The sequence below is a fragment of the Fringilla coelebs genome (assembly GCF_963513975.1).
Source record: "Fringilla coelebs genome assembly, chromosome: 8".
Taxonomy (NCBI): Eukaryota; Metazoa; Chordata; class Aves; order Passeriformes; family Fringillidae; genus Fringilla; species Fringilla coelebs.
The window spans coordinates 34,930,123-34,951,649 of record NC_140066.1 but is presented as its reverse complement, the minus strand read 5'-3'; the positions used below and the strand labels follow the sequence as shown (position 1 = coordinate 34,951,649).

Here is a 21,527-nt window from a genome sequence, read left to right as displayed (position 1 = left end):
GAATCCCTGCATTTCAGGAGCACCGAGCACAGCAATCCCTTTCTTTGGGAGCACAGCAAACACTACGCCCACACCATTTTGTTTCTCACATTATTTTCTTTCCCTTCTTCTCGCACATTTCTGAGCTCTCGCCACACATTTCAACTCGTTCTGGCACTTGAGAAAAGAAATGTTTTCAGCTGAATTCGCTGTGCTGGGCCGATCCATCACCCCACAGGTGATGTTTGCATCCACACCAAGCCGGTCCCCTCCTCCTGGGGACCTCAGCCTGCTTGTCCCACTCCATACCCACCCCCCAAGCCCCACAGAGTGACCCATAAACACCTCGTTACCCCCATAAAGGCTCCTCTCCAAGCCCAAATTCCACCTGATCGAGACTGAGCCGGTCCCCCCAAACCACCTCAAACTTCCCACTCTAAGCTTAACTGGTTTCATTTATCCCCCAGCAACTCCAGCCGGGGGATAACGTCCCTCCAGCATGAGGAAAGCACATTTTATCCACATTTAAATCTCTTCTAAACTACACCCAGCTTCCAGCTGAACGTCATTAGTTTTCATCAGAAGTTACTTATTTTATTTATTTATTTATTTACAAGCCCCAAACACAGCACGGACAGAAGGTACAACTATGACGCACTTAAATTTTTTTTTTCCAATTCTCTGCATCTTTGTTTCTACTTTCCACGGATTATAGCATCTAAGGGGGAAAAAAAACTCAAAAAAAAAAAAAAGCTCGATAAGCGCTGTCTTTTCTTTCAGCTCAGCAATGTCTACCCCATCCAAATCAGACACAGACAGCTACACAGCTGAATACACAGAAAATCACTTCACGCTATGGAAATAAGCCACATGGAGAGGAGCCGCACAGAAAAATTGGGAGAAAAGCAGAAGACAGCCTTTCACAATCAGAAAACACCGTTCCATCCCACGGCAAATACCCATTAACCCTTTCCACAAAGCCGCGAGTAAAGAGAAAAATAAAATCCCGTGATGGGAAGCAGTGAAAAGCCACGTGAGACAACTAATAAACGGCACAAATGGAAATTGAGGGAGTTTAAAGAACACCAGCCTTGACCGTGAGAGACCACAAGAGTTCGTCCGCAGCCACCGGTCCCGCTCACCTGAACGCGGCCACCGGTCCCGCTCACTTCAGGAGAGGCTGGGTGGGAACCGACGGCAGAAAATCGCTTTTAAAGGCGCAGTTCAGGGGCCAGCCGCATTCCGGGAGCGGGGCAGAGCCCGGGGAGCACGCACACCTGGGGTGGATGCGCGGGGATGTCCGGGGATGTCCAGGGATGCGCGGGGATGTCCAGGGATGCGCGGGGGTACCCAGGGATACCCAGGGATATCCAGGGATGCGCGGGGATGTCCAGGGATACCCAGGGATGCGCGGGGAGCCGGCCGTGCCCTTGGCGCTGCCGCTGCCGGCGCGTCCCGCATCTCCCGGGCGCCGCGCGGTCCCAGCCCCGCCGAGGAGCCGCGGCCGCCGCTGCGCCCGCCCGCGCTGCCCCCGCGGCGGTGCCGCTGCCGGGATGTCGCTGCCGGGATGTCGCTGCCGGGATGTGGCCGCGGTGTCGCGCCGGCGCCCAGGGCCGGCCCCGGGCAGCGCCGCGCTCTCCCCGTCCGTGCCCGGCTCGGAGCGCCGGAGCCGCCGGAGCCGCCCGGCCGCTGCCGGCACCTGCGGGCGGCGGCATCCCCGCTCCCTCCCTCCCTCCGCCCTCGCTCCCTCGCTCACCTGGCGGCTGCGGCGGCTCCGCGGGCCGCTGGCGGCGCGGCCGGGCCGGCCGGGCAGGCGCTGTGGGCCGGGGCGGCGGCTCCCGGCAGGAAATTTCCCTTTGGCCGCCGCCTCCTCCCGCTGCCGCCGCCGCTGCCGAGCCCCAGCCCGCGCCCGAGCCCGCGCTCAGCCCGGCCCGCGCCGCCCGCCGCGCCGCCTGGCGGACACACCGCGCACTGCAGCGGGAGCGGCCCGGCCGGGGGACGCGGCCTTGGGGCTCTGTCGGCGCCGCGACAGCGACAGCGACAGCCCCGACACAGCCACAGCGACAGCCCCGACATAGCCACAGCGACAGCCACAGCCCCGACACAGCCACCGCCACAGCCCCGCCGCCGCACACACCGACTGTGCCGCCAGCGCCCCGCTCCATCCCGAGCTGCCCCCGAGCTCCTCCCGGCGCGCCCGGCCCCAGTGATGCCGCACCTGCCCGCGTCCCCATCCATCCCGCGATGTCCCCAGGAGCGGCCCCTGGGGACGGGATGCCCCGCACGCTCCGTCCCCTCGCTGCCCAGCCCGGCCGGGATGTGTCGGTGCCGGCGCGGGGAGGGAGGGACGCACCTGGGGCTGGCGGTCCCCGCTGTCCCCCGCGAGGCGGGACGGGGACACCCGGAATAGCAGCGGCAGGTGGGAAAGTAGGGCAGGGAGGAGGGGATTTGCAGGAATCAGGAGCCAGCGCGACTCAAGGCACATCTTGGCTCCAGTCCCAGCTACACACCTTTCCCAGAACCGGAGGAGCCTCCCAGCAGGAGGAATCCCTGCTCCAGGAGGGATCTGAAAAGTCTTGCCCAAGGATTCCCTGCGTTATTCAGTCACCCCCATACCCATCCACACCGTGCTTAAGCTTTCCACAAGATGTCCCAGAGCAAGAAGAGCATCCCAGCAGGAGAAATCCCTGCTCCAGGAGGGATCCTGAAAGTCTTTCCCAACCTTAATGTTTCTGTATTTTACTTTCAACCTCTCCCATATCAATGCCCACCATATTTAAGTTTTCCAAAAGATGTCCCAAAGCAAAAAGAGGATCCCAGCAGCACAAATCCCCCCTCCAGGAGATATCCAAGCAATTTTAATAAATTTGCCCAACCTTAATGATTCTCTGTGTTATTTTCCAAACCCCACACCCACACAGGCAACATTTAAGTGCTCCAAAGGATGTCAGACAACTGGGAGATGTAAAGAAAGACCCACCAGAAGAGAAAAAAAAATCAGAACATCTGTGAATGTTTGTGTCTTCTGCAGGAAACTTCATCAGGGCCTAATTACATCCCTTTGGCATCGTGTTGACAAGGAAACAGCAATTTAGTGGGGGCTGAAATCCCGTGAGCAGACGTGGCAGGGCACAGCATCAGGGAGGAGCTGCATTTTAATGAACATTTTTTGCTGATAAATGGTTGCAAATCAGCGATTTTCTCACTGAGAACCATTTGCAAGGAGTTGGATATTAATTTAAATGAGTGCCTATAGCCAGGGGATAAAATAAATAGAATTATTATATGTGTTGGACAAAATGACCACATTTTTTATTAGTGCAGGAATTAAAGATACTGTTAGGCTGTGTGGTCCCAAAATTAATTAGTCATGAGACAGAAATGGGAAGGCAAGTTGTACAATAAAGTTTTTAATACGTTATTTGGTGTGAAGGGATTTGCCGGAGAGAAGGAGAACATCTAAACAATATCAAAATAAATTGTGAAATAAAGCCGTGAAAGGAACATCCAATCTTCCCCACTCACGTCCATAATTGATGATTTTATTGATAATTTAGCCTCGTTAGTCCCCAGCTCTGCATCCTCCCAGCCTCATCCAGGATGCTCCAAGCCAGGTTTATGCCACTCGTGTTTTCCAGGATACATCAACGAGCTGGAGCCAACAGCCTGAGGCTGATTTTTTGTTGGCTGCAGAAAAACAACCCAGGGTGCTGCTCCCTGATAGAGGGCTTCAGCCAGAAATCCAGATTTAAAGTCTGGGAGGGGGGATCTGAAGGATGAAATGCCTTGAAACCCAATTTCAGATCTCTCCAGACAAGGTCTGAAGGGAATTTCTGCGCTGACAAAGGGGAGAGGATGACAAACAAGGCTGCTCTGAGATTTGTAGCCATTTAGTAGCAATTTAATGACCTTGACAGAAGGAAGACAGAAGCTGCACCAAAAAATAAATTTAAGAAAGTGGAAGGCTGAAATATTGTGTACAAATAAGACAGCAACGAGCAGCTGATCCCACATTTATCCCAATTCTGGGATAATCCAATATCCCACAGGGACTTTCCAACCTCCACCTCCCAGCCCAGGTGCCTTTTCCTCTCTTTCCATCACAAATCCAACCCCTCTCAGCAGTGGCAGCTCTTTGGCAGCCCTTCCACCTTTGCTTCCAATTTTCCAGAGATGCTGCAGGGCCTCCCACAGCTCCTGGCTGGCCCCAGCCCCTGCATCCCTTCCTTGGAAGGAATTTATTCCACCAGAACTGCTGGGAACTTCACCCAGAGCCATTCCAGGCTCTCTGGGACTCTCTGCCTCAAGCTCAGGGAATAATTGATAGGAAAAATGCAATATTTGAACACCAAGATTTTATTTTGGGTATTCCAGCATGCTTACCTTGGTGGCAGGGCAGTAAATTGGTCTCCTTGCTGATGCACTGGAAGAAAAATAAAATAAAATATTATTTGATACAAGGTAAGAAATTTCCCTTTATTCCTCAGAGCTTCAATCAAATCCTGGCTGATTTCCACTATGTTAATGAAGCATTTTAATTATTTAGGAATAAAACTTAAATATGTCTTTAAAATTATATTTATATATACCTATAAATAGTGACCTTAAAGATATCACCAAAGTCTCAAATTCCCCCCAAAAAACCAGAAAATCAGAGGCAGAACAGTCAGAAACTGACACAGACCCAGGATCTCTGTGGCTGCAAACACATCTCAGCCTGAAAAGCTCTTCAAAGTAGGGATAACTGGGCAAGCTCAAGAAAATAAATGATAGGAAAGAGGCAAAATTTGCCTCCAGCATTTTATTTAGGTGTTCCAATATGATGCCCTTGGTAGAGCGGGGGGGATCAGTCTTTTTGCTGCTGTACTGGAAGAAAAATTGTAAATTCCTGAAAGGATCAGGAAATCAGAGGCAGGACAGCAAAAAACTGACACAGACCCAGGATTTCTGATGCTGCAAAAACATCTCAGCCTGAAAACACAAGGAAAACTCTTCCAAGCAGGAATAATTGGGTAAAAGCATGAGGCTGTGTGATATTGCAGCAGTAGTTCATTTAATGACTTCAAAGGGCTGTTTGCTGAAGGTTTTTCCATTTGGAATCCAAAATGAGGAGTCTGTAGGAATAGATTGAAGTGTTCAAGGCTGCATCTCTTTAGAATTGTTACAGAAATTGCAAGAAGGGAAAGGCTGCCCCGCCTGCTCTTCTCTCCACCTCCACCCCAAGGGGTTGTTTTAAACACTCCACACCTTGAAGCAGCTTCAAAGCCACATTTGATTTAAATGAAAACATTGCAAAGGCTGTATTTGCCATTTCTTCAAATGTCAGGAGTGGGTTTTGCCCCTCAGTCTTCAATAAACTGCACCTGACCGCTCAATTTCACTATTCAGTCATAAATGAAAACATTTTAACAGCAAAACAGATAATTTTAAAGCTGGGGTATCTTTCAGGGTATGGAGAAAAGACACCTTGAGAGATCTTAAAGGCTTTAGTGGAGCTCTGTGGTTTGGGGAAATGCAGACACTGACTTCTGGAGTGGAAAAAAAAAAGGAAAATATCTCTATCATTTCAAGATTTCATTTTAAAACTTTTTATTTTACCATCATGGCCTGCAAACATTGCCACCAAGGATTTTCCAGCTAGGAAACGGGGAGAAACAGGACAAAGAAGGAGTCAGGTGCTCAGGGAGCTGCTGCTCTCCTTGCCCTGCCAGGATGGGTGTCCTGGGGGAAGTTGGGGAGGATTTCCATGGAAGGATTTAATATATATATTAAATCCCAAACTTACTGCTGGATCATTTCTTACCCCAATATTGTTGAGAAAAGGCAATTTCAGGGCTGTCCCTGCAGCTGCCATGTTCCCACTTCCCAAAATCCAGCTACCCTGGAGGTTTGGAGCCATTCCCTCTTTCCTGCCACTTCAGGCCTTTTCCCAAAACTCCAGAGTGGGCACAACCCACATCCGAGGGATGCCCTGGCAGCAAGAATCACTTTAAACCAGGATTTTGCACATTTGTGCTGATTCCACTGTGCTGGCTTTGGGATCTTCCATTTCTTTTCATTCCCAGTGGAAATACTCCTATTTTTTTTTTCATCTATTTTTTCCCAGTTCCTGCTGGGGTGAGAGGATTGGGCTCTGAGGGGTTGGTGACAACATTCCAGCTGTCTGAGGGACAATATTCCAGCTGTGATCCCACTCCAACATCAGAGCTCAGACATCCACAACCATCCCGGGATGGAGCTCTCAGCTGAGAAATTCTGGGCATTTTCTGGCAAGAAATCCAAGCAACATTTCAAACATGCTTGCTTTGTCTTTCAAAAGTGCTGTGGAAAAAAAAATAGTCAGAAAAGACTATTAATAAAATAATAGAAAAATAGTTAGTCAGGAAAGACTATTAATAAAATAATAAATTAATTAAAAACTGGTCAGGAGAGAAGAAATCAGGAGATGGAATTGTGCAAATCCAGCCCATGGGCAGGGATCCATAAAAAAGCTGCTCACACCCCTCCCTTCCAAGGAGTTCCAAAGTTTTCCAAGGAGTTGTTGCAATCATTTTGCAGATCAGTGCAGCTTCACATTTCTCAATCCCAGCTCCAACAAAATCCTGATGCTTTATCCCATTTCCCTCTGCCAGACCAAAGGCACAAAGAAATCCCTGTTTCCATCTGAATGGTGCAAAGTGCTGAGGAAAACACCTGGATTTTATTCTTAATATTCTATCATTTGCTTTAATTGCAATTTATCCATCCCAGAAGAGGGAAAGACAACACTGGCAACACGTGGCTGGACCCTGAGTGGAGTTCACGGACTGATCCTGCACACTCTGGAAGTTTCTGGAATCTTTTTGGAGCCAAAAGCAGCTGAGGGATGAAGCAGCTGAGCTCCTCTGCAATCAGAGATGGGAAATGGAAAAGCAGAAAGATCTCAGGGCTTGTGGGACACACGAGGATGCAGCAGGAAGGACAGGCCCACGGAAAATTCCAGAGAGCAGCAGCACCTCCTGCCAGCCCTGCTGCCAAGCCACCCTGCAGCAGCCAGGTTTGGATGAAATATTTCAACAGAACGTTGGAAAATGGTTTGAAATGAAATCTGGTTTGAAATGAAATGTTTCAAGAGAAGATTTTTAAAGCACCAGCAGTGAAGCATTGCAGCTGCAGCACACTGAGGATAATTTGCAGTGGATTCACCTGGAATTTCCCCGGCTGCTGCTGAGCACAGCTGAGAGCTTTGACCTGGGAGCCAAACCTTGGATCTCGCCCTGCTGGCACTTTAGAGTTTCTTCATCCTACCCTACATCCTAATCCCAATAACAAATTTTAAAAATTTATCAGTAATTACACCCAATTTGTTTTAAAAAACCCTAGAAATAAGGCTTTTCAACCTTTCCTTTCCTTCTTCTCCTTTAAATCTATTAAATCACTTCAAAAAAATATTCAGTTTTCCCTAAATATTAAAAACAATATTCTTAATAAACCCTAATATGTAATCTAATAAATAAATAAACAGAAATAAATCTAAATGAATAATAATGAAAATAATAAGTAATAAATAATAGCATAAATAAAACTATAATTAAAAATAAAATCTAGAGCAGCAAATAATAAATAAATCTAAATTAATCCTAATATTTAATCCATCCTAATATTTAATCTACTAAACTTCCTTTATATAATCTGCAATTTATCTAAAATAAAAACTGAACTATCCAGAGGATGTTCTTGGGAGAACATCCCAGAATGGTTTGGGTTGGGAAGGACCTTAAATCCCAGCCAGTGCCAGGGACAGGGACACTTCCAGGGCACTGCCAGGGGCAGCCACAGCTGCTCTGAGCACCCTCCCTGGGAACAATTCCTCCCCAATCTCTGTTCCTTCTGGAGCTGTGGGCAAAGCAACATAAGATTTTTTTTTTTCGTGTAAGAATGTGTTTGCAACATTAAAGAACTGAAAAGTTTGCATTTAAAAACTTTCCTTTTGTATTTTTGATTTAAAGGAAACTGATGTAAACAGAAGGGAAATGCATCAGCAAGATTTAAAAATGAGGGGTAATTTTATGTCCAAAGGATTGCAGATCTCTCTGCTGCCCCCCTGGTTCATAACCAATAATCTGATTTTTCTCTTTGGTTGCCGTCAGGGCTGAGTCAGGGGCAGTGGGGGCAGAGTTGAGGAGGTGCTGAGCAGGAAATATTTTCTCTGAGTCAGAGGAAACCAATATCTCCTTTCTCCTGTCTCTCTCAAGATGAGGTGTGTCCTGTCAAACTGCAGCTTTAATTCCAGGGTTTATGATGTTTTTACAGGCAGCTGTGAGGAAAAAAAAAAAGACAAAAAAGACAAGGAATCATAGCCTAGGCAGAGAATGAACCTCAAGGTGACAAGCAAGAAAAAAGTAAATTATGGTCTCATTTACAGAGCAATTCCCTGAGCCACAGGAGAGTTTCAATGATTTGAGCCATAACAATTTGAGCTGAGTCACCAAAAACTCAATAGAATTGAGTCAGGTTGCAAGGAAGGAACTCCAGGCTGTTCACATCTCTGAGGCTCTGCTGTTCAGTGTTTTTAAAGGGCTGCCTGCTTAATTCATCAACATGGAAGGAGCTGAGAAATAATTCCCTGGAAGTTTTTACCAAGACAAATATCAGCTCTTAAATATGGAATTTTTTTAAACCATTTTTCAGAGGGGTCATGTGGCACTGCTGATGGCAGGAGGGCAGGTTTCAGCTCAGTTTATTAGAAAACATCCTTGGATTATAAAGTCTTGGACTATGTCCTGTGGAGAATGGAACTGTTGGATTAATGAACCTGGAGAGGTGGATCAGCCAAACAGAGCCTCCCCATATTTCTGTGGTTAAAGTTTAACTGGGTACTGGGCAGAAAGTGAGGCAGGTTTCCTATTATTTGATACAGGGTAAGAAATTTCCCTTCATTCCTCAGAGCTTCAATCAAATCCTGACTGATTTCCACTATGTTAATGAAACATTTTGATTATTTAGGAATAAAACTTATTTTTTAAAAAATTGTATTTATGTATTCCTATAAATAACGACCTCAAAGATATCATCAAAGTCTCAAGTGGTTTGAAAATTAAAATAAAAATCACAAGATTACAGAAATAAAATCTATGAATTTCAAATCTAATCACTGCTTCAAAGTTTGGGATCAATAAACAGGAAAATCTCAGTTCAATAACGCTGCATTGCAGAATTAATATTTTCCCAGGTATTTTGTCCTCCTGAGGAATTCTTGGCTATTCAAATCCATAAAAAATTCAGGAATCTCTCCCTGTCATCACAGGACACAGCAGGGAAGCTTCAGGACAAGAATTCCACAGACTGTGCCCTAGAGGTTAATTCAAAAGCTCTGGATGATCCAGGAGCAGGCCTTCAGTGTAAAGTGGGATAATGACATTATAATTAATAGAAATAAAAGCTAATGGAATCTCTGTTACTCTACACCGACAATAAATTATTAATTTATGTTCCAGGTTCCATGCCAAAATGATGGGGACTGAGTTTATCTGAAATTCTTGAAATTTGGCTCTGGTCTTTTCATTAAGCAATGAAGGTTCTGTTTGAAATTGTGTTCTCTGGTCACTGTTTAGGTCATTTTTTTGGGGTCAAAAAAAATGAATATATTCCCTTGGTTTCTAGCACAGAATAGATTTTTTCCCAGGATTTCTCCCTGGACATATCCACTGCTTCCCTGAAATGAAACCCTGCTTCAGGTATTTGTTTCCTCCCTGACAAAAAGCGAAAGCGAAGGAGCTATTCTCTAAAAATATGTGGAATTTAACTGGGAATCAGAGGTCTTAGAAAATAACCTATTGCAAATAGATGGAACAATCTCACCCCACCAAAAGCCAAGACCAGCACCATGTTTTGTGAAATTGAAAGAGTTTAAGAGGTTTCCCAGAGGGATGGTTGGGTGTGTGCTTAGGCGGTTTGAATGGAGAAGGAACATTTTACAACTTTATCATAACATAGTAGAGAGAGATTAGATTGAGAGTGTCACATTCCAGGCTGGCTGTCAGGATTCAAAGAGGAAGAAGCAGGGAGCTCAGAGCTGTCCCAGGAGGAGCTGGGAAGGTGCCAGAGCCAGGCTCTGGATGAACCCAGAGCTGGGATCTGGGAAGCGACGCCTTGGCAAGGACCATGAATCACCCATGGACGATTCCAGCGGCCTTTGCCAGGCTGCTTTGGTTGTCACCATGGCAACACCTTTTCCCCAGGGCAAAGTTCAATTATTTTACATTTTTATTGCCACTGCTTAAAGTTTACCAGAACGACTTTGCGCTCGGACTGCGCCGAGGAGGAATCACCCTCATGGTGCATGGGACTAAAGGGAACCAAATCTCTGAGCTGGGGGAAAAATCCGAGGAAAGATGCCGTCCAGGAAGAAAACCTCCATGTTTGCCTCTGCTTTTTGTGCCTGTGTGAGCTCCTTCGTGGTGATCTGCGTGGCGCTGGCCACCCCGCAGTGGGTGAGCAGCGAGGTTCGCTACTCGCGCACCGGCACCGCCGTCACCGTCAGCCTCACCTACGGCCTCTTCAGTGGCACCTGTGAGCAGTTCGTGGATGCAGGACTCCAGGTGTCCCAAACCACCTTCCAAGGTAAGTGCTGGCACAGCTGGAAGGGGATCAGGGCATCCCAGATTGGTTTGGGTTTGGAGGGAGCTTAAATCCCATCCATTCCCACCCTGTCCCACACCTCCCACTGTCCCAGGTTGCTCCAAGCCCCATCCAGCCTGGCCTTGGGCACTTCCAAGGATCCAGGGGCAGCCACAGCTTCTCTGGGCACCCTGTGCCAGTCCTTACATCTAATTTGAATCCATATCCCATATTTCAAAATTACTTAAACATCTAATTTAAATCCATACCCCATATTTCAAAATTACTTAACCTACTGTAAGATGGATACGTCTGTCAGCGGCACGAGTAAGATCTTATGTTTGGGTTGGATATTGAGAAGGAACTGGACTGGCCTTGGACACTTCCAGGGATCCAGGAGCAGCCACAACCTCCCTTGGAAACCTATTCCAGGGCATCATCATCCTCACAGGCTGGAATTCCTTCCCAGTACCCAACCCAAGCCCAAGATGATCTTACTTGTACTGCTGATGGACATATCCATCTCACAATATTTTAAGTGACAACAAGAATTTAAGTGGGGGATTTAAGTGCTATAAAATAAAACCCCCAAAAAAGCACAGAAATTCAACAATTACAACTTACCACTCGTGATCTTGGCCTACACCTTGGAATAAAGGGGAAAAACCCACAAAATGTGGTTTTCTGTCAAACTGACTTTGATTTTTGGCAGTTCAGTGAGGAACAGGAAAAGCAACACTCATCACTTAATTAAGGATTTACAAACCTAATTCACCTTCCAATTTCATGATGTTAATTCATTGTTTCGACTTTAAACATTTTGCTGCCTGCTGCTGAATTAGCACCGTTTTGATAGAGAAAGGTTTGAAGGCTGCTGTAGGAAAAAGAACAAAACACACAAAACAACACCTGAGGGGAGATAAACCTGAGAGCTGCCACAAGGATCAAGGGTTTGCACTTATTTTATCTGCCTTGCTGCCTCATCAGGTTCACAGCAACAATGCTGGTAACACAGAGGAAAGGGAGAAAAGCCACTCAAAAGAAAGGCACCAAAAATATGAGCAGGTCAAGTAATTTAAAATGTGAGCTATGGATTTAAATTAGATGTAAGGACTGGCACAGGGTGCCCAGAGCAGCTGGGGCAGAGCCCAAGGCCAGGCTGGACACTGGGGCTGGAGCAGCTGGGACAGGGAAAGGTGTCCCTGCCATGGCTGGGGTGGCACTGGATGTTCTTTAAACTCCCTTCCCACCCAAACCAATCTGAGATTTTAAGATTCTTTAAGAAACAATTTCATTTTTTGTTAGGCTGTTGTGAGATGTTTTAGCACAGCAGATACAAACCTCCAGCCTAATAAATTAGGCTCTTCCCCTGCCTAATTTATTCCTGAAATTGCAGCTGCAGAAGCACCTGAATTCCCACGGTGGTAGAGCTGTGTTGCACAAGCCAGTCCCCATGTTTGACTGGATTCCATTTCATTCCTGTTCTCACGAAACCCTGAGCACAGCAGCACTCCCAGCAAGAGGTGGAGCATGGATTGCCATTGTTACATAACAAGTACAAAATCCCAAATCGCTCCATCTTTCTTTATTACAGCCACAGCAGAATAACGAAAGTGATTCTTAGAAGAGTAAATAATAATAAAGAAATAAACTAATTTCTATGTGGTGGTAGTTGGCTGAAGCCCCAAACCTTGAGCCATGTGGGCAGCTGATTTTAATGTGGCTCTGTGGGAAAAGTGGAATCCTGCCCTGGGGAGCTGATGGCAGAGGAGGTTCCAGGCTGGCTGCAGTCCAGGGACTGTGCCCTGCCTTTGTCTGAAGCAGCTCTCACAGCCCAGTGCCAGGGCCTGGCTGTTGCCACCAGATCAATTTTAATTAGAATGAATGAAATGAACTCACAACACTGGTATCAGTGAAGGGTTTCAGTTCTCTGCATGGGCTGCATTGGTGGTGTTGGGTTTTCCCTCACCAGATTTGGGGTTTTGGGCTTATCATTTATCAGATGCTGAGAGAACATTGACAGAAAGTGATCTCAACTCTCCCCATCAGTTATTTAGGGATGAACAAAGGGAGTGAGCTGCTGGATTTGTGAGTTTCCTTCCACAGCTGCTGAAGGAAAATGATGTTTTATCAATAATCTAATTTTGGGGTTTCCCACATCCCCCACTGGTTCTGTTGGGCAGGTATCCAGAACGAGAAGAACTGACTTGAAATGAATACTTAGGCTCTAGAATAAGCATGATTGTCATGTTTTATATTATTTGCTAAAGAAATCCTTCCTGGGAGGGTGCTGGGCTGGCACAGGGTGCCCAGAGCAGCTGGGGCTGCCCCTGGATCCCTGGCAGTGCCCAAGGCCAGGCTGGACACTGGGGCTGGGAGCACCTGGGACAGGGGAAGGTGTCCCTGCCATGGCTTGGTGGCACTGGGTGGCATTTAAGGTCCCTTCCAGCCCAAACCAGTCTATCATTCTATTCCATTTATAATTGAAATAGGAAAAATGATTCCTAAGATTCCATATGTTCTCTCTTCATATTCAAATTAATTTATACTCCTGTCCTCCTAAGGCAGGAGATGCATTTCCTTTGCTGATATCCTTAAATAAATGGATTTCCAGTGCTATGGAGGAACAAAGTGCTGAGCTTTCTCTATTCCAAGATTTCAGACATGAACAAGAGGAGTTCTAAACATCCCTTAAAATCACAGCATGATTTAAAAGCAGCTGTGCCCTGCCTGGGGGCTCTGCTGTGCACCCCATGTGCATTTCTCAAATGGCACTGTCATATTTGGGTGTGGGAAAAGAAGGACAATCCCTGAAGGGTAAATCAAAGTCAAGAACTTGGGGATTATTTTCAGGAATAGCCCAGGCTGACTTTCATCAGTGGCCATTCAAAAGCAGATCATCAACAGCCTTTACCAAAAAACCAAAACAAAACCCAAAAACAAATAAACAAACACTTATTTCTGTAGAAATCACAACGTTCCAAGGAATTTACAAGCATAAAGATGAAAGACAAAGGAATATCATTTCTGGCAGTGCCCTGTGCATGGAGTGCCTGGCCAGGGTTGCTCTTTCCCAGCCTTAATAGAGCAATAAATCACTGCAGCCACTCCTCAGGCTCTGGGGATGGCACAACGCAAAAGTTATTTAACAACCAGGCTCCTCAGAGCCTTCCTGAGCTGTTTGAGTGATTTGTCTTACAGAGGAACCAGCTGGGAGTAAAATGTCTGTCAGGGGAGGTTTGGGCACGGCTTTGGCTGGTCCAAGTCAAACACGTAGAGCTTGAGCCAGGCTCAGGAAGAACCACGCCCAGGGAGTCTGGAATGTCAGGATTTATCCAACTGCTGGCAGCCAGCAAGGCCAGCAACACCCAAGGAAGGCTTTCCAATTTTACCTCAGCACAGAGGAGTCATTTCACTTCCTAACTTAAATATACCCTAAAATACATGACAAAACCTAAATACACTCTAAAATACACGACAAAAGCTTGGAAATGGCTGGGATTCATTGGTGTTCTCATCAGTTTCCAGGGATCTCCTGCAAAGTGGGAAGCTCTGTTGAACTCTCTCCCCAGGAGTTTTTGTTTGTTTGGGCTTTTTTCAGTGATTAATCCCTGATGTGTCATGGGTGATTGTAGAGCTGTAAAAGCTGCTGGCAAGGCTGACTAAGCTCAGTGAAAGTCTGGAAAAATCCTACCCAAACATGTAAGAATAAAGGATGAAAACTAGAAAAAAACACAGGAAATTAAGGAGAAATCTGACCAAACACTGTTTTCGTTCTAGAATTGTTGTTTCACACAGATCCAGAGGTTATCCAGCTGCAGGTTACCACTCAAAATATTTGAGTTTGATCCCACTCAAATAGATCAGCTGCAGGAGATTCCTTCTGTTTGCACAGACTGCTTTATTTAGGGATTTAAAAAAGGATCAGCTGCCATGAAAAGAGCATTTTCTTTCAAGCCCTCAGCCTTGTGCTGTTGACAGCTGGAGGCTGCCAAAATGCCACCCCCTAAACTGCAGCTCAGTGTCAGACATAAACAAGATCAATTAGGGGGTGCAGGAGGTGTAGCCAGTTCTGGAGAAGTTCTGATGGATAAAATTAAGTGAGGCTGCCCAGAGGGAAATTACACAAGCCTGGCTGGTTTGGCTCCAGACTTATTTCTTCTTCAAGAAATAGATCACAGGTGATGGCCAGGCTGCTTCAGCCTGAGTGCAGGGTACAACCTGCTCACTTCCATTCCATTGAGTGATATCCCCTGGGTGCCCTGCTTTCCTTTTCTTCCAGGAAAATTGCATAAATTCACAGCTGATTTCCATAACACATCCTTACCTGCCAGTGCCTCCAGCAGAAATTAACTTGTACTGCAGTATTGGATAAAATGTGAGAGGAATTCTCCTTTTCATTCCTTGCCAACAGCTCTTTTTATTATGTTTATTCCTCTTTATGGGGTTTTTACTTTTTTCTTTCTGCTATGATTCCTTCCAGTTATGCAGAATATTTTGCAATAATGGCTCTGTTCAAGAATAGCACAGAAAGGGAATTTTCCTACTGAAGTCAGTCTCTCACAACATCTATTTGAACAAAGCTCCAAGACATTGTCACTGCATTTGTTACAACATAAAGCACATCATAGCTGCCTTTTCAATCTTTAAATTGAGAGGAGGGAAATAATTCACCTCAACAAAAAAACACTTTGATGGTATTCAATTTGGGGTTGAGTCTCTTGTTACCAGCACCTTTTTGAGGAACTGGAAGGATTTAGGCAAAAATTGGTGACAGTTCTGAAGGGTTTGACCACAAGAGCCATGGAACTACAGCAGGGAATGATCTGGAAAAAAGCTGGGAAAAAAGGAGAGGGAGCAGGATCTGGGATCAGGGCCACGTGCCCACAAAGCTCAGCCCTGAGGGAACCAAACCCCCACAAATCCCATCCTGTCCTGCTGGAGAACAGCAGGAGCTGCTCCTTTATTTGAAAAGAAAGGAGCCGGTCCTGCCTGCACCCAGATTTTCCTGCAGGGCACAGAGACAGATCCAGTCAGGAGATGAGCTCAACCATCCTCATCTGCCCATGGATGACCACACTCAGATTTATTTGTCCTGCAAAAGCCCCTGGCCTGTCCAGACAGCAGCTTCAGTGGGCTTGGGGAAGGTTTTCCCTGTCACATTTATTGTATTTATAGCAGCGTGACTGCTGCTATTTTTAAAGGAAATACAACTGGAGCAGGGTTTTAAATTGGAGCAGAGTTTTAAATAGGCATTTGTGGAGGTGACCAGACACTGGCAGAGGAACACCCAGATTTCTGATCCAGTTTAGGCAGAAAATTCCTGTCTGGCCTCATCCAGAGGAAATTTTTACAGAAGTATTGGGGAACAGAAGTTTACTACCCAGCTAACTGCAGGATTAGCTGGCAAGAATTTATTTCAGCCCAGATACCTTCACCCCATTTGGGATTTGCGTTCATTGCTGGGTCCAAACCTCCTGAACTTTCCTCATCCCAATCCCTTCACATCAGCCAAACCTCTGCTCATTAGTTTTTAATTACAGCCCTGGCAGGAAGTCACAAGGTTTTCCAAACCCACCAGACTGGGCAGGGCAGGTTATCAGAGAATCCTGGAATATTAATGTTGGAGAAGCTCTCCAGGATAACTGAGTCCAACCTTTACCACACCCCCAAGTGCCACAGCCACGCACCTTCAGCACACTTCCAGGGATGGTGACTCCCTGCTCCAGGGCTTCCCCACCCTTTTTCTGGGAGCAAACTTTCCCAAATCTCCAATCAAAGCCCCTCTGGTACAAGCTGGGGCTGTCTCCTTGATGCCTTTTTCAGGCTCACTTTAGAACAGAGGCCAGACAGGATTAAGGGAATAAAAGTGGGTATATTTAATGAAGGCCTTTAGGTACATTTCAGAACAAAGCCTCCCCAAGGGGCTACACCCAAAATGGACCATGGTCATGAATTTTTCATACTTTTATAAGTTTGGTCCATTCACATATCAGGGGTTAATCCTCCAATTACAGTTTCAGGTAATGAAGTCATTTACCCCCATTTTTCTCTCCTCCAACTCACTTTTATTTGTACTTTTTGGGCCCTGAGGCTGTAGGTGATGCCCTGAGAGGCTCCCTGGGCCAGAGGCTGGGCAGAGTTAAGGAATAAAGCAGGGATTTATTAAAATGCATCACAGGACACACCTTGGGCAGTGCAAGAGCCTGGCCATGGCTCCACCCAAGACGGACAATGAGTCACAAGATTTCACACTTTTATGGGTTTTGGTCCATTTCCATATTGGGTTCAGTGTTGAATTGCAGCTCCAGGGGATGCAGTCCCACCCTGCCAGGCTGCTCTCCTCCATCCCCTGCTCTTGGCACTTTTGGGGCTGGAGCTGCAGCGCTGCCCTTGGTTCTGGGGCTGCAAAAGGATTGAGAGTGTGCCTGGGCTGTGAGGAGAGCTGCTGGCACTTTATATGGAGTTTAAAAACTTCATATATACAAAACTATATAGTGTATATATATACTATATATAGTATATAGAATATATATGCTATATCGTATCTGTATATACACTATACATATATATGCACTATACCATATATTTTATATACTGTGTATATATTATATTTTATATATTTCTATAGAAAGTAAATATATATATGCTATAGTATATATATATATATAGTATATATATAATATATATACTATATATAGTCTTACTACTGAAATGTATAGTAAATAGTATATATAGTCTTGCTACTATATATATACACACTACATATAGATTATATATAGTATATAACTATAACAATACTATATAGAGACTATGTATAGTATATAACTAAAACAAGACTATATATATAGACTATATATAGTATATAACTATAACAATGCTATATATAGACTAGACATAGTATATAACAATACTATATATATAGACTGTATATAGTAATAACAATACTATATATATAGACTATATATAGTATATAACTATAACAATGCTATATATAGACTATACATAGTATATAACAATACTATATATATAGACTGTATATAGTATATAACTCTAACAATGCTATATATAGACTATACATAGTATATAACAATACTATATATATAGACTATATATAGTATATAACTATAACAAGTTCAGAGTTATATACTGATGCAGTACAGAATCTGAAATATATCAAAGCTAAACCTCAAGGCATCATTTGGTGCCCTGAGTTTCAGGCTTAGAGGAATTGGTTTTTCTGACCAAGAGATGACAGTGAATGGCACTTTCTATGGAGTTCAGCTTCACCCTAAGGCAGTCCAGGATTTGAAGAGCAGAAAAGCTGAACCCCAAGGTTTCACACTCCCTCTGTCCCTGTCCCTGCTGTGTTGCAGTCTCAGAGGCCCTGAGCAGCAGCAGCAGCAGCAGCAGGAGCCTGGTGGTGGCCACCATCGTGGTGCTGGTGCTGGCCCTGCTGAGCTCCCTGCTCAGCGCTGGCTTCACCTGCACCAACGCTGTCAGCAACCCCTACCAGACATTCCTGGGACCCATCGGAGTCTACACCTGGAATTCCCTCTGTGGTGAGTGCCATTCTAGTCCTCAGGTACATTATATATATATATATTCCACATATATACACAATTAAATATTATATTATTATATATTATTACATTACTACATCATATTTCATATTATATTATTCCTTATATATAAATGGAATATAAATGGAATTTAATATAATATAATACAATACAATATAATATAATATAATATAATATAATATAATATAATATAATATAATATAATATAATATAATATAATATAATATAATATAAATTATAGTAGACAATATTTAATATTTAATATTTAATACTTCTATATGTTATAATTATTATTTCTAGCTGTATATTATAATTATATCTATTTTACCCTTATATATTATACACCATTATAATTATATATAAGTATTATATATGATAATATTACACATAATATATTATCTATAAAATAAATAAGAAATAATACACCATATATAATATATACAATATATTTTAATATATTATATAGGTAACATATATAATATGTTATATACTATAATGCTATTATTCTATTATGTTATGTATATATTATATAGGTATTTATATATATTATATAGGTAACATTTATAATATATATGATAATATTATTATCATATGTTACCTAAATAATATATTATATAGGTAACTTATATACTCTATATTACACATATATTATATATATAACATATATATAATATACATTTTTATATGTGGATATATATGTGTGTATTTTATATATAAAAATATATATATATTCCAACATGAAGGAACATAGAGCTGCAAGAAACACCTGGAAACACATTCTGCTCTCTGGGTTTGGTCTTTAACTGTGCCTCCTGGCACACCTGAAAACCATCTTTTAACTATTATTCAAATATACTATTTAGGAATAAAATAATATTTATATGACAGTATTTATAGGGAGGCAGCAGTTTGGAGGAGTGAGCGTTGGCAAAAATTTTTTCCCTCTTTAAAAATTGAAATTCACCAGTGAAAATCAGTTTAAACTTATTTAAGCATAAAAAAAAAAGGGTGGAGAGGCTGAGTCCTTAGAGCTGTGTAGCTGTCCAAGAGACTGGGGGTGGGAACCCCATTCCTGCTGGGATTGAGCCTGGCTGCTCCCAGCCCCCCTGTGCTGCTCTGGCCTCCCCTCTGCTCTCACACTCCACCAGTCTCCAGAGGATGAGGGTTCCTCTAACAATAGGTTTGCACTTGAACCATTTCCTTTTAAGACATTTGATTACAGAGTACCTCAGCACGGGTATTTTGGCCTTCTAAAGCTCTTCAGGTCCAGGGAAAATGTCCCCAGCAGCATCCCCCTGACCTGGGGACAAAACCAGACCTTGGTGGGGAGGGAACAGTGCAGATAATCTCAATTATTACAAGTACAGGTGGAGGAGTGAAAATCGCCCATTTTTAAACACAGATGCTGAAATAGCTGTGAAACACAGAAGGAAAAGTGAACAAATCTTAATTAGACAATTACTTACCTCTGAGACAAGCAGGTCACTGTCTCATCCCATGGGAAGGTTTTTCCTGACCCAGCCCCTGAAGCTCTGTCTGAAACAAAAGGACCACGGGCTGGCCAAAATGAATACTGGAGAGAAAACAAACCCTGGTGTTGGGCTGTTGTTACTTCTAACAGCCCTGCAATGCTGTGACCTGGAAGGTTATTTTGCTGTGGGTGCATTTTTATGGGAAATCACACATCATTTAATGTGGGAGGTCATCCTGGAGGTGCCTAATTCTCCTACCAGCGCTCTCCTGAATAAAAAATGAAGCTGTTTCAGCGTGAGCTGGGCTAGGATGAGGTGCCTGGAGAGGAGGAATGGAACTGTTCCACTAAAGTTCAGAGATTACAGCTCTGTTGGCACGAGGAAAGCAGAGGTGCAGCAGCAATATTTAGATAAATGTCAAAGCAGCTGAACTTTTACATTTGGGAGGCTGCAAGAAATAAACCCACATCTAATAAGACATCACATTTTGGCTTCTCCCAGACTCATCCAATCATTCAAGTTGTAAAGAACAGGAGGTCTCCAAGTCTAAGCTCTTTTTGCCAACCCTGAGCACAGACCAGGCTGCTCAGGGCTTTATCCAGATGTGATATTTATCCAGCTGTGATATTTTACCCAGCTATGATATCTTATCCAGCTGTGATATTTATCCAGCTGTGATATCTATCCAGCTGTTTTGATTTTATCCAACTGTGAGACTGCCCATCCATGAATTTGGGCTCATATCAAACAGACATTTACAAATCACCAAGGGGGTCAATACACAATACTCATCAGCACTACATTAGATGAAAAAAACTTGAATTAAATGGCCTTTTGTAAGAATAATCAGTGACAATCAAATAATCTTAGATATATCACTGCCTGCATCAAAACACCTGTCAGATACTATTGGGTGGGGCAAAAATTCTTTAAATGCCCCCATAGAATTGCTAATATTAGATAAATTGATTAAAATCCCTGGAATAGGGCAAGGATTAAAGCAGATTATATCTAATATATTAAGATATGATACATGAAAAAATAATATATAAAAAATAATATATTAAAAATTATAAAAATTATGACAATACAATATATGAATAATATAATGGGATATAATGGGATATAATGGGATATAATGGGATATAATGGGATATAATGGGATATAATGGGATATAATATAATGTAATGCAATGTAATGTAATATAATATAATATAATATAATATAATATAATATAATATAATATAATATAATATAATAATATATAAATGTCACTACACAAATAGCACTACAGTTCCTCCTCTAAAATTTGTATTTCTGTTTTCCAGGAGTCCTCATCCTCATAGCCATGATCCTTTTCCCTGTGAACGTGGAAGGGAACAGCCTGTCTGAAGAGCTGGCCCACAGCTGTTCCAGCTCCCTGCAGGCACACCTTGGATCCAAACACAACTATGGATATTCCTACTGGATCATGCTGCTCACCCTTTTCCTGAACATTGCTTCTCTCATCATCATCTATTTCTATGACCATGCCAGATATTCCAAGAAGAAGGAGCAGGAGAGGCCCATAGAGAATGCACCAAAGGATGTTATTCTGTTTTAAGGACACCTTGGAAAAGGGGGTGTGAAGGAAGATGACTTTAATGTGGACAGCAAATTTCCATTTGCTCTGAATTGTGTGCACACTTCAATTCCCAGATTGTTTTGAGGACACAAAAGCCTGGTTTGGTTTTGTGCCTGCTGGGGAATGGTTGGACTAGATGGATTTTCCAATCTAAATCATTCAACAATTCCATGAGAGCAGAGAAGCCCAGTATCTCCAGGTTATTAACGCACAGAAACACCAGGAAAATCCTGCTTGACCTCTGAGCACTGCCAAGAGCCAAGGGCAAA

The 21,527-nt window shown here is 43.7% G+C and overlaps 1 protein-coding gene across 1 annotated transcript; it reads left to right on the top strand.

The window, feature by feature from the left end:
* Window positions 1-10,352: 10,352 nt before the first annotated feature.
* On the top strand, window positions 10,353-21,237 carry CLRN3 (clarin 3; the record flags this gene model as incomplete). Its single annotated transcript, XM_084210588.1, has 3 exons — window positions 10,353-10,581; window positions 17,955-18,140; window positions 20,963-21,237. The coding sequence occupies 3 exons, from the start codon at window positions 10,353-10,355 to the stop codon at window positions 21,235-21,237; spliced, it is 690 nt and encodes a 229-aa protein (XP_084066714.1).
* Window positions 21,238-21,527: the final 290 nt, after the last annotated feature.